Source organism: Hemicordylus capensis, chromosome 1, assembly GCF_027244095.1.
Source record: "Hemicordylus capensis ecotype Gifberg chromosome 1, rHemCap1.1.pri, whole genome shotgun sequence".
Taxonomy (NCBI): Eukaryota; Metazoa; Chordata; class Lepidosauria; order Squamata; family Cordylidae; genus Hemicordylus; species Hemicordylus capensis.
This window is the reverse complement of record NC_069657.1, coordinates 94,896,465-94,909,829: the sequence shown is the minus strand read 5'-3', so window position 1 is coordinate 94,909,829 and position 13,365 is coordinate 94,896,465. Positions and strand designations below refer to the sequence as shown.

The 13,365-nt window shown below is 44.8% G+C and overlaps 1 protein-coding gene across 12 annotated transcripts in view; it reads left to right on the top strand.

The window, feature by feature from the left end:
* PRR5L (proline rich 5 like) overlaps positions 1–9,361 on the top strand; it is a 96,737-nt gene extending 87,376 nt beyond the window's left edge. For 11 of the 12 annotated variants that reach the window (XM_053286285.1, XM_053286280.1, XM_053286290.1 and 8 more), the window contains one exon: positions 3,888–9,361. In XM_053286285.1, coding sequence (XP_053142260.1) covers positions 3,888–4,270 — 383 coding nt within the window. In that variant the 3' untranslated portion in view covers positions 4,271–9,361. The remainder of the gene's footprint in view (positions 1–3,887) is intronic. The other variant, XM_053286283.1, reaches the window with a different exon arrangement.
* Positions 9,362–13,365: the final 4,004 nt, after the last annotated feature.

The window sequence follows — 13,365 nt, the reverse complement described above, 5'->3', positions numbered from 1 at the left end:
CCGTTGAAATACTCATCAAAAACATAAAAAGATCACTGAACTGAGTAAACTTGTATAAATCTCTGGGAATCCCTATGCAGAAAAACTTAGAACCTATTGCTGAGTTCAGGGGTTCCCAACCTGTACTCCCTTAGAAATTGCTGAACTACACCTACCATCACCCTCAGCTATAATTTGTAGCGTGCGTGTGTGCATGCACACACAGACACCCACACACTCCTCTGATCCTCATTGGTGCTGCTTCGGAAAGGGAAGAGACCATGCTACTGTTCCTGGAGGGCTGTTAGTCTGGGATGTATATAGATCAAGCCAGTCAAAAGTCTTATTTTGTGACTCTCTTTGTAAAGGCCCATAATTTAATGTACTAAAAGTAGCAGTTAAACATCTTGTTGGGCATAGTGTTGAATGAATCCCAGACTTAAGAGAATATGGACTGCTTCTTTTATTTAAATTTAGCCTTCACAGCTGTAGTGCAAAGCTTTGAAATATGCAGCTCAGCACTATGGGAGGCAACATAGTAATGGCAACCATACACACTGTCCCCAAACACACCATGCACCAGTCACACTGATGATGCCCCCCTCCCACTTTCCACGTATGGATGGCATCACTCACCATGCAGTTATGGTAAAAATGCTACTTTGCTATCCTTCTCACATACTAGGCAAAGCACACTGCCAAAATAGCCTGCTATTTATCTGTCAGTACAGGGGAAATGAGGGTATCAACACGTGCCTGCATAAACCCATAGCTAAGTGTAGAAAAGAATCCCTGGGCATCCCAAACACAGTCAGGAATAAAACAGCCCCTTTCTCTGAAAGAGACAGGCCCAGGGAACTTTAAAAAATGCCATTCCCATCAGAAAACCTAGGCAGCTTACTCACTTGGGGAAGAGGTCATCTGCATGTGGGACCCATAGATCACAGACTCTTCCTGGGTGAAGGAGTTGATTTTCCCATGCACCACTGTTTGCACACTGACATTGTAGATAGCTTTGCAAACACATTTATATTGATGTATGTGTGATCGAAAGAAGCAGGAACATAGGAAGTGAGCTTCTACAGAATATGGCCATTGGTCCATCTAGCCCAGAGTTTCTCAAAGTGTGGGTCCCCAGATGTTCAACTCCCATAATCCCCAGCCCCAGTGCTCTGGTTGGGAATTATGGGAGTTGAAGTCCAATTACATCTGGGGACCCACACGTTGAGAATCTCTGATCTAGCCCAATAGTGTTTAGAATGACTGGCAGCTCTCGAGGGTTTCAGACAGAGATATTTCCCAGCCCTGCCTGGAGATGCCAAGGACTGAACCCAAGACCCTCGGCTTACAAAACATGTGCTCTACCACTGAGTTATGGGCCTTCCCTGAATTTTAGAAAGGCTCCACATAGAAAAGGAAGAGTACACCTAACACCAAGCTTACTGGAAGTAGCACAATAACCACAGAAAAAAAGAGCAAAGCAATTGGAATCAAGAATAAGAGCTTGAGTCCTATACCTTGGAGATGCACACCTGACTTATAGAAGGTGACACCAGTCTTTGTGGTGGTTATGGCATCAACCACAATGTATGTTAGGGATCTTCTGCTCCACTCTATGAACACAGAAGCAAACAAAGACAAGCCCATGTTGGGATCTTTGTAATATGCCAGTAGCCCAGTCCACGATATCCCTGGATTCATGCATCATACTCAGGGTGTGACTATATAGCTCTGGACTTTGCTATTGACATTTCTGGACTATATATATAGCTCTCTTTATGGACCAGGGGACCATGGACATGCAGAAGGCTCAAGTACAAGAGGTCCCAACTATGAGGGCATCTTGCATTTTGACTAATCCCCTTCATCCTATGCCAGTGATCTTCACTATTGTTTGTTGGAGGCCACTTTGGGGGAACCCAAGTGAGATGTGAGAGCCTTTTCCAACTGCGTTGACCTCTGCACAGTACTGCGCTTTTCTCAGTGATGGGAGGCCCTTTAAGAGAGACAGCCCTTTCTTAAGAACGCTGAGGAAAGCTCAGAGAAAGGTTACACTCCCCAGCATTCCATACGTGCCTTCCAAAACAGTGCCAGGAGTTCAGGAGAGCACTCCCCCTCCCCCGGCATTGGGCAGAGCACAACACTGCATAGTGGTAACGTGCAACCTTTTCTGAAGCTTCGCACAGACCCAATAAACAGGGAGTTGCATTTACAATTGATGGGAGCCACCACTGGCTTGCAGGCCTTACAATGAAGAACAGGGTTCTGTACAATCAAACTACCTACACCCTCTTCATTTGACTCCTGTGGTGGTTCCTTGTGTCCTCTGACCAGACACATGCATGGGATCTGCACCTGCATGGATACTCATCTTATTGCAAAGGGAATTTTTCCTACTGTAACTTTATGCTGATGGGGAGGATGGGATTTCCCATTGTGACTTTATGCTGAAGGGAAGGATGAGATTCTAGAGCAGGGATTCTCAACGTTGGGTCCTCAGATGTTATTGGACTTCAACTCCCATAATCCCCAGCCCCAGTGGCCTTTGGTTGGGGATTATGGGAGTTGAAGTCCAATAACATCTGGGGACCCAACTGTTGAGAATCCCTGTTCTAGAGATTCCTCTTTCACCTGCCCCAACTCCACACACTTTTCTCTCTATGCTGCTGTATTTATGATGGTGTAGTACTTAAGATGGACTTCAGATGACAACAGTGTGAACCATCTGACTATGCTGCTCAGAGTTCAAAGCCCTGTTGTAATTAGGCATGTGCATGAACCTGTTCAGAGGCCCTTTTACGGGCCTCTGAACAGGTTCAAATCCTGGGGCCGGTTTGAAGTTTGAAGGCCCCGGGGGTAGCGCTTTAAGGGCGGGGGAGGGTGCACTCACTCCTCCCGCTGCTTTCTCCCCGCCGGCACTCATTACTTTCCAAAACCTTCGGGGCGGCAGCAAACCTCCCTGCCACCCCTTCCCCATCCTCGGCCGGAAGTACCGTGCGCACGGGTGCCTATCGCATGCGCGATGGGTGCATGCGTTCCTGACACTGCTGGCCACTTCTGGCTGAGGACGGAGAAGGGGCAGCAGGGAGGTAAGCTTCCGCCCCGAAGGTTTTGGAAAGTAACAAGTGCCAGCAGGGGGAAAGCAGCGGGAGGGGTGAGTGCACCCTCCCCTGCCCATAAAGCTCTACCCTTGGGGCCTTTGAAGCATGGAGGCGTGGTTCGGTGCACATCCCTAGTTGTAACTGGACTTTAAGAACATGAGAACAGCCCTGCTGGATCTAGTCCAGCATCCTGTTTCACACAGTGGCCCACCAAATCCCTCTGAGAAGCCCACAGGTAGGGGGTGAGGGCTTGCTCTCTCTTCTGCTGTAGCTCTGCTGCAACTGGTATTTAGCGGCATCTTGCCTCTGAGGCTGGAGGTGGCCACTTTCCACTTGCATACAAGGCTGGTCAACTTTGGTCCTCCTGCAGATGTTGGCCTACAACTCCAGTGTGGCTGGGGCCACAGTGGCTGGGGATTATGGAAGTTGTAGGCCAACATCTGCAGGAAGAATGACATTATGCAGTCCTGGCATGAGAGATGGGCTGAAGATAGGATTGCAAACCATCCAGTGAACTTGAAGATGGGTTTGCATTGTTAGAAAAGCTAGGAAGCTAAAATGGACTTCCGCTTTGCTTTATTCCATCTCGTGTATTGGTAAAAACATTACAACACTGATAAATTAGACAAAATAACTTTAACCGCCTGTGTGTCCTGATCCAGAGACTTGCCAGTCCATGTACCGGAAACAAAGTTGCTGGAGTTTGGTGGCACTGGGATTTTTTTCCTGGAAGACTGCATTTGAGCTTGCTTTTGGATTTGAGGAAGATTACTGACCAGTTCATATGTCTTCATTTTTATTTTCCAGAGAAAAGGTATTACAGACCTCGTCCCAAACCCAATGGGCTGAGCTTCTCTTCTCACCCTGTGGCAACCCGGCAGACCAGTGAAACTGCCTTGACGCCCCTGACGGAGCAGGAGGGTGAGGCATACTTAGAGAAATGTGGGAGCATCCGTCGCCACACTGTTGCCAATGCTCATTCGGACATCCAACTATTGGCCATGGCTTCTATGATGCACTCAGGGATGGTGGTAGAAGAACCAGACAATAGTGACACATGTCTGCTTTTACAGCCTGGTTTGAACCATAGGCAATGTTCCAGTGAGCCCAGTATAGCAGATGGACCAGAAGGGCTGGGGACAGCAACCATGCAGGAACCTACAGAACTGAACTGCACGTCTGTCTGCTGAAATGCCCAATCCAGTGGGACTGCTCTTTAGAAAGAAAAATCAAATGCACTAAAACTAAACAATGCCTTGCTAAGCACTGCTAAGATCATTGGAGAACTCACTCTTTTTGGGAATGGGATCTACTTGCCAAGTCCTGGAAATGATGTAATAATTTGAAGTTTCTTTGGGAATATTCTCTTACAGGTTCTACATTTGTGGCTTATTTTTCAGTGACGGTACAAGGCTGCAAAATTCAGACATTCCAGCATCTTCCAACTTCACTTAGAGAAAAGAGTTTCTATTTCACTTTTTGTCTTATCTCTTTAACTATCATATGAACGAATAGCATCCTTTGAAACTGGAGATGAAAGTAAGATTCTGTGGGGCGAGGCAGGTACCTCTATCCCTGGGTGGGACACTCATGATGAAGCCAGCCATTAACCTGCAAAGATCCCACAGTAGTCTCTGTTGCTTTGTTTCTAGTGATGACTGATGTGTGTTCAAGCACTGTCAATCTGAAGTGTAGGGATAGAGTCATGGAAACAGTGTGCCTTCTCTCAGCATTAGAATTGTCAGCAGCAAACCCAGACCTTGGCAACTGCTTTGCCTCTCTCAGTAGCAATAATTTGAAGAGGAAGCTGTGCAAAGCATTTTTGTTACTAAGCTGGAAGATTGTTTTGAGGCTCTTTTTAGCATGTGTCTTCTCAGGGAGGACCATTATGTATATTCCAAAGAACCATCTTAGATTGTAGGGGACCTAATTAGGAAAAGGGCTCTTTGTTAGGCTTCCAGCCTAGGGACCATTTCTTTGATTGCATAGTAGTTGTAGCAACAGAATATCACCAGTGGCAAGCAAAAGCTGACCATGTCCTCCAACGCTAGGCTGTGCCGTAAAAAAGATTAACTCCCATAAATCTGAAAGTTAACATACTAAAATGAGCACACAGCAAATGGCTTGTTTAAGCAGCAAAAACAAAATAAACTTGGTTTTCTTACTGTACAGGGGTTATACACTAGCGCTTGAGATGACATTCTGAGCCTTCATCCTATTTTGAAGAAATAGTTAGCTCAGGGGTCCTCAAACTTGGGTCCCCAGATGCTGTTGGACTACGACTCCCATCATCCCCTGTAGTACCACATCATCTGGGGACCCAAGTTTGTGAACTCCTGAGCTGCCCTTTTTTTAAGGGAATTCCCCTACTCTGTGAAATTTACAGCTAAATGTGGAGAAATCTGTGGCTGGTACAGGGCCTGGATTCTACCACTGCTGGTTCTGTTCTTGCCTCTACCATAAACTCCATCACAGAGGGATTTGCTTTTGAGAGCTGCAGGCTTCCTAGACTTCAGAGTTTTAACTTATATAAGAATAAACGCTCCTGTTAAGGAAGCGCCAAATCGGTTCAGGCACCAACATTTGATCGAGGTCGGTGGGGCCAGGGTTGGTTCCTTTAAAAAGCAGGTAAGCAGGACCATACCTGCTCCCCTATTGCCCCACCACTTTTCCAGATGTGGCACTTGCTGTTCAAAAGGCCATGCACAGCTGCAGTGCTACTCCATTTGTGTGGTCAGTATGGTGTTGCTGGGAGCAGCGCTACCTTTTGAACAGTGAGCGCCATACCCAGAAAAGCAGTGGGGCAGCGCAGGTAAGATCCTGCTTTTTAAAGGAACCAGTCCCCCACCCCGCCTGCAGCTGCGCAAGCCACTTGTGCATCAAGCCACAAGCAAGCCACATCCCTACCTCCTGTAGTTCTGACCATTTAGAAATATGAGTTTTCAGTAGTAGTAGTAGTAGAAGATCCAACCGCCTTTGAGAACTCAAGCTACTCTTAATGGAAGAGTTTGTGTGAGGCATGGAGCTGGCCTCCATCTCTGGAGGTGTGGATGGTACTAAGAACTGGAATTGGACATTATCTAACTGGAATAGCCACATCTTTTTTTTTTTAATATCAAATTCTATATATTTTATTTTCTGTGACATTTGTCCTGTACCACTATTTGCTCTTTATGGGAATAGAACATAATCCAGGGAACCAAGTTCACTTTGCTAAGCAAGGTCTGCCCTGGTTTGCACTTGAAGCGTAGACATGTGAGCACCAGTGTTCCCTCTGGCAGTGATTCCCAGATTTTGTTGCCTACAACTCTAAGAATCCCCAGCTGCAATGGTTTTTTGCTTGGGTATTATGGGAGTTGTCGCCAACAACATCTGGGAATCCCTATTAGAGGGAACACTGGTGAACACTATAAGATAGTCCCCTTAGGGGATGGGGCTGCTCTGGGAAGAACATCTGTATGCTTGCACAAAGGAAGGCATCTCCAAGATAGGGCTGAGAGAGATTCCTGCCTGCAACCTTGGAGAAGCTGCTACCAGTCTGTATAGATGATACTGAACTAGATGGACCTATGGTCTGACACTGTATATGGCAGCTTCCAATGTAAGCATGACCCAATACAAGCAGTGAAATGATGAAAGGTGAAAAGTGACTTGTGAAATGTTTGTGCAATGATGTTTTAGTCCCCATGAAGGGATGCTGGGAAGCTGACAAAGGTGAAATGAGAGGGCAACTCTCTCACACATAATATATTTGTACAAAGGTGTAACCTATCACTTCAAATCTGGAAACTGCCCTATCTCATGTGAAGCATGCATCCCGGAAGTGCTCTTAACTTGTGCAGTGAGGGAATCAAGCAGGTTGGAAGTGCACATGAGTCTCACAGCACTTTATTTTTTCCAGCCTTACTCCAGGAGCAACACTGCCCCCAAACGCACGTGCTTAGTTGGCATATTCACTTTTATATAATAAGAGTGGCTTGCATATGGAACAGTGCCCCGTGGATCCAAGAGTGGGGTGACACAAATGGATTCCCCTTTAAAGTGTTTGAATTGGGCCAAACTGGTTCATGGTGACACCATGGGCTGAGATCAATCAAATGGTCTCTGCGCTTGCATGGAGACCCAACCCCCACCACCACTACCACTGACCTGGACTGATGGAGGAGCACCAGCAGGGCCTAGGGGAGCTGCTGCCAGCCCACTGTTGCCAAGGAGCCACACCGCTGCCACAGTGCATAAGGTAACCTCCTTTTTCAAACCACCCCAATGCTTGTAAAGGGGAATCCTTACCCAATTCCTCTTTCCAGGCATCCAAACTAGGTCAACCGCTTGGGCTAGGCAGTTCGGTTTGAGTTTGGTTCGAACTCTAACTGAATCTCCCTTAGCAGTTCTGTGCACACCCCTGGTCTCCAACAGCCATTCTAGGACACAATACATTTTATATTTGGTCTCCCATGTCTTTAACTGGTTTGTTGGTAGTCTATTGGAGGTGGAAGGCAGGAAGCAACATAGCATAAAAGACCGGGGAGCCAGATGGTCTTTGAATGTATGGCTTCTCTTTACCCAGAAGGCCAAACCATGTTTAATGTAACATGTTTTTTGGCCTTGGCCCCACATATTTATTTTTAAATTTTTGAACAGACATGAGGGTAATCAGGCAGGACTACTATGTAGGGAGGCATGGTTGTTGGGGTTTTTTAACCCTTTAACCCCAACTAAAATCCCCCACCTGAAGCTGCTATTTCCATTACAAGAGTAGCTATCTTGACATAATGGCAGTTTCCTTTCCAACAAAATAGCCTCAGGGTATTTTCATTTCCATTCATTTTTCATACAAAATGAATGGAAATAGTCACCGTTCACCCCCTCCCCCCATGCACACACCCTAATTCTGATCTCCCCTTCTCCATGACTATGTATAATTTCCCTCACCGACATCAAAACTATGTGCAAACAGTCTAGTGACTAAAAAGGTAGTGGATGTAATTTCAGCACACACTCATATAAACACATCAAGTTGCCTTTTCTAACTTTTTCTCAGCAGAAGCCTTGGAAGTTTTACTGAGGAAGGAACAACAAATATGGTTACAGCAGACTTGGAAGGTGTGCCTGGTTTGGGGTGTGTGTGTGTGTGTGTGTGTGTGTGTGTGTGTGTTTTTTTAACCATTCACCTCATATACTTCCCTAAGCTGTTCAACCATTGGTCCGTCTAGCTCAGAATGGTCTACTCATTCTATTCCCAGGCATCTCCAGGAAATCAGCTTTGCAGGATTTCCTAACTCTACCTGGAGATGCCTGGGAATGGAGCCTAGGACCTTCCACATGCAAAGTAGGTGCTTTGCCATTGAGCACCTACTTCTTACCCAATACCAGGCCCAAGATGTGTGTTGAACAAAACAAGTAAAATACACTTAGAATGTTCACCTCCAACTTACAGGCACACTTCCTCCTGTCCAGGCATTCCACATAGACCTGATTACAGCGCCACTGGCAGTAGCGATGCTTCATGTTAGGACATGTCCTAGTCACACTTGTTGCTCAAACCAATTGCAGAGATCTCCCCATGTGTAGTTTTTAATGTAGATTTCTTTACAAAAGGGCCATTGCTTTTTCCATGGTACATTCACCTCACTACCTCTTGGCCCTGATTAATGCTAAAAAGGTTTTATTGAAAGCAAATGTAGCTGCCTCCATCAGTTGAGGAAAAAGACCCTGTTTTTATATATTTATTTTAAATTTGGACACAACTCATAGATCATCTACTAATAAAGTTCTGTCATCTTCAACAGCAAGTGCCTCAGCAGGTTCTGCATTTGTTTAGAATAATTTTTGGATACAAGTTGCTGCCTTCCTTTGCATTTTCTGCTCACTAGCCTGACCTAATAAAAGGAGTCCGCTCGATCGTACAAAACTGAGGACTTGTGATTACCCCTGCTAACTTGGCAAAGTTGATTACCTCTGCTAACTTGGCAAAGAGGCACCTTTTAATGTGGTGATTCTCTTTATTTAGCAGGGGGAGAGTAACTGGTCCTATCCACCACTAGCACAGTACCTCCAGTGACTGTTGCTGGTGTCTATTTTATGTTTCTTTTTAGATTGTGAGCCCTTTGGGGACAGGGTTCCATCTTATTTGTTTGTTATTTCTCCGTGTAAACTGTCCTGAGCCATTTTTGGAAGGGCGGTATAGAAATCGAATGAATAAATAAATAATAAATAAATATTGTGAGGGGGATGCCTCTCCCTAGAAAACAATCACAACTAATAAAGATTGTTGTATATTAGTTTATTGCCTTGCAATTCTAATTTACATAATTTATATGAAAGACTGTGAGTTTAGGTTTTAGTAAGCTGCAGACATCTGCAACAGTATTACAATCATTGCTCTTTATCTGACACCACACTGCTCCACGCATCATCTCAATCCAGTCTTAAAGGCATGTAGGCCCTTGAGTCACATGATCCCACACTCACACCACTCTGGGCATTTGGGGTATTCTGTCTGGGCATTTTGAGATTATCCGGCAAAGCAAGCCATTCACATAGACTGGCTTACAAGATGGAGTACCCACCCATGTAGCATCTCGTGTATGTTGGACTATTATAACTTGGATTAAAAGCAGGACCTAGTTAGAATTTTTTTTAAGCCATTCCCACCCCCACTCCCATTACCATATTGACAGCTTTCAGCGACAATGCTGTTTTCCCTCTAGAGTCTAGGGCAGCTTTCCCAGTCATCCCAGGAAATGACTCAACTGGAAGTGCCATGGCGCATTATTAGAGAATGACTGGCCATCAGCAGTGTGGAGGACAATGGAATGTGTGGGTCTGATCATTGATGTCACCTAGATCAGTTCCGGCAGCTATCAACTGGGAACTAGAGCAAGGTTTTGAGTAGATTATTGTATTCTTTAATGAAGAAGTGGAAAGGTCATTGCAAATTGGATACACTAAAAGTACAGCGGTGGGTTCCTTATATAGATTCGCTATGTTGGTCATGACTATACTTACCAGTGGACCTAGGCTAGCCAGCTTCCTTCTGAAACAAAGCTATTCAGCCTGACTCTGCCTGCTGTGAATCACTGGAAGATTACCCGACAAAAGCTTTTGAGTTTTCCTGTGCAGTAGAGCTGAACAAAGCTCTTTTCCTCCCTCTAACCTAGGAATAAATGTGTAGCTAGGAATAAAGAGGTAAACGTTTAGCGCCAAATAACCGGGGGGGGGGGGGACGGGACAGACGGGACTATCTTCTCTTCATACTTTTGCTACCCCTCTGTTTTGAACACTACCAGTAGGTTATGAAGAGGGACAAAGGCTCGTTTCCCTTCTGAAAGATCTCCAAAATTTGCCTAAATCAACATGTAGAGCTTGAGCTGCCTAGCCTATAAGGCAATACAGAAACACTAAATGTTTCTATCAGGTGTCAAAAGAAAGGAAAGGGGGGGGGCGGGGAGAGAGTGAGCTACAATTTTAGAAGCTTGCTCACTGTACCCCACCTTGGCATATTTGCTTTCATTATTTATTTATTTATTTTATTTAATACATTTATATACTGTCCCATCCAAACAGCTCTGAGCGATGCACAGCAGCAAAAATAAAACCTGCGAATTAAAACTTCTAAAAACAATAATTACAAAACACTTTAAAAACAGTATACAACCATTAACAATTAAAACATTTAAAACAGTTTAAAAATCTTGGAAGGCCAGGCCAAACAGATAGGTTTTAAGAGCTCTCCTGAAGGCCAACAATGAACTCAAGTTATGAATTTCTGCCATGAGTCCATTCCACAGCCCAGGAGCAGCTAAAGAGAAGGCCCACCTCTGAGTCACAACCAGACGTACCACCAGATGTAACTGGAAACGGACCTCCTCAGATGACCTTAACGTGCGGTGGGGATCATGTAGAAGAAGGCGCTCTATAAGATAACCTGGACCTAATAACCAGCACATTGTCTTTTGTCTGGAAACATATCGATAGTCAGTGCAACTGTTTTAAAACAGGGATAATATGGTTTCTCTGAGTTTTCCCAGAGACCAGTCTGGCTGTTGCATTTTGAAGTAACTGAAGTTTCCAAACTACGTATAAAGGCAGCACCATGTACAGCGCATTGCAATAGTCAAGCATGGAGGGTACCAGCTGATGCACTAATGTTTTGTGGTCATCCTCTTCAGGGAATGGCCGCAACTGTTGAATCAGCTGGACCTGTTAGAAAGCACTCCTGGCCATAGGTTCTACTTGAGATACCAAGGTGAGGCCTGGGTCAAATGTACTCCCAAGCTGTGTACCTGTTCTTTCTGGGGAAGTGTAACCTGTCCAGCACAGGAAGATCTAACTCATCCCTCAAATTCTGAACCCCTACAATGAACACCTCTATTTTGCTTGGATTCAGTTTCAATTTGTTATCCCTCATCCAGCCCATTACTGCCTGTAGGCAGGCATTTAGGGAATGAATGCCATATCCTGAAGATGACAAGGAGAAATAGATTTTCACCCTGATGAGATGACGACACCTCATCTGGGTGTCGTCAGCATACTGATAATATCCAGCACCAAATCTCCTGATGACCTCACCCAGCAGTTTCATGTAGATATTTAAAAGCATTGGTGACAGAATGGAGCCCTGAGGAACTCCATAGAACAGCTCCTGTTTTGAGTAGCAACTGTCACTAAGCTCCACCAAATGGAATCTACTTGAGAGATAGGAGCAGAACCACTGCAAAGCAGTGCCCCCTATCCCCAACTATCCCAGGTGATCCAGAGGGATACCATGGTTGATGGTATTGCACGCCTCCGAGAGAGCCAAAAGAACCAGCAGAGTCACACTCCCTCTGTCAGTTCCCTGGTAAAGATCAGGCCGACCAAGGCTGTCTCAACCCCATACCCAGCTCTAAAGCCAGTTTGAAATGGGTCTAGATAATCAGTTTCCTCTAAAACCACCTGGAGCAGTTTCATTAGACAGCTTGAGGGCAAAAATGGTTGTATCCCTCCACCCCCAGCCCAACTGCTTAAGAAATAGTTAACTTCCTCCACAAGGATTTGGACAACAGTGACATTTAGAACCCACTTTGCATTATTTTCCAATTCTGATTAGGGTTTACACGTCTAAAGACTGAAGGGCTTGCTCAGGCTTGCAACGTGAACAGCTGAAAGAGATTGTTGCCATTGCCAAGTGCTTCAATGATTTGGCTCAAATGCATCAGAACCAAATCCAAGTTGCCTGACCCCAAGCAGCTGCTTTACTTTCAATTTCTACAGTGTTTCTCTCCTGACTGGCACTGCATTTTACCCACTTTAAAAATCACAACACACATATACACCCCACCCCACCTCCTGGCTTCAGTTTTTAAGTGTCTGTTAAATCAGATGAATTCATGGTGTTACTGCAGGGGTCCCTGTAATGTTCCTAGAGTGCATGTAAGGGGCTGTTTCCTCAGGACTGAAATGCTGACATACCTATTAATATAAGTGGCTTTTCACTGACCGTTTACTATTGGTTAAAACATATAATCTTTATTTGAAAGGAAAATATTAAAGTTTCACTACTTACCATCTCTTTGTCAAGTGCAGCAAGGGGGAGTTTAATGGTTTATAATCCATTTAGTTAAACCGCTGGATTGCAATTTACTCCCTGAATGAGTTTTAAAACCCTGGCCTACACAATGAAGAAAATTACTCAAAACAATACTATTGAAATTAAATGGACAAGCTAGGCAATGCCTATCGTGATCTTTAAATGTCAATGGGACTACTCTAAGTATTTCCTCAGCATCCCCCCTCCCCCCAAATACCCCACACAATATTCTGTAACAGAGCTCTTTTTGAAATCCAAAGTGGCACTGATTGAAAACTGGAGTCATATTGCCCCCTGGTGTGATACTTGGTTTAAGCAGGTATCTACAGATATTGCAAGCAAGGCCATATTGTCAGCATCAATATAACTAAGATTTTTGGAATTCTGTGCAAAAAATCCAGCTTCCTATAGCTCAGATTGCACAAGTTCAAGAACTCAGCTTTAAAGCAGTGACTGTTAATAGACTCACGGTTGTATGGTGATAAGTTAACACACAGCTTGTGTGTTTTATAAAAAGTTAGTTTGAACATTTTAGACCAAATCATACCTAATCACAGAGGTGGAATCCCTGAGCTGAAGCCAAGACAGCACGTGAAAGGCCCTGTTCCTCAAGTTGCTTGGCGTAGAATAGAGCTAGTGTGGTGCAGTGGTTAGACTGTTGGACTCGGACTGCAGAGACCCAAGCTGAAATCCCTATTCAGCTTTGAAATTCAC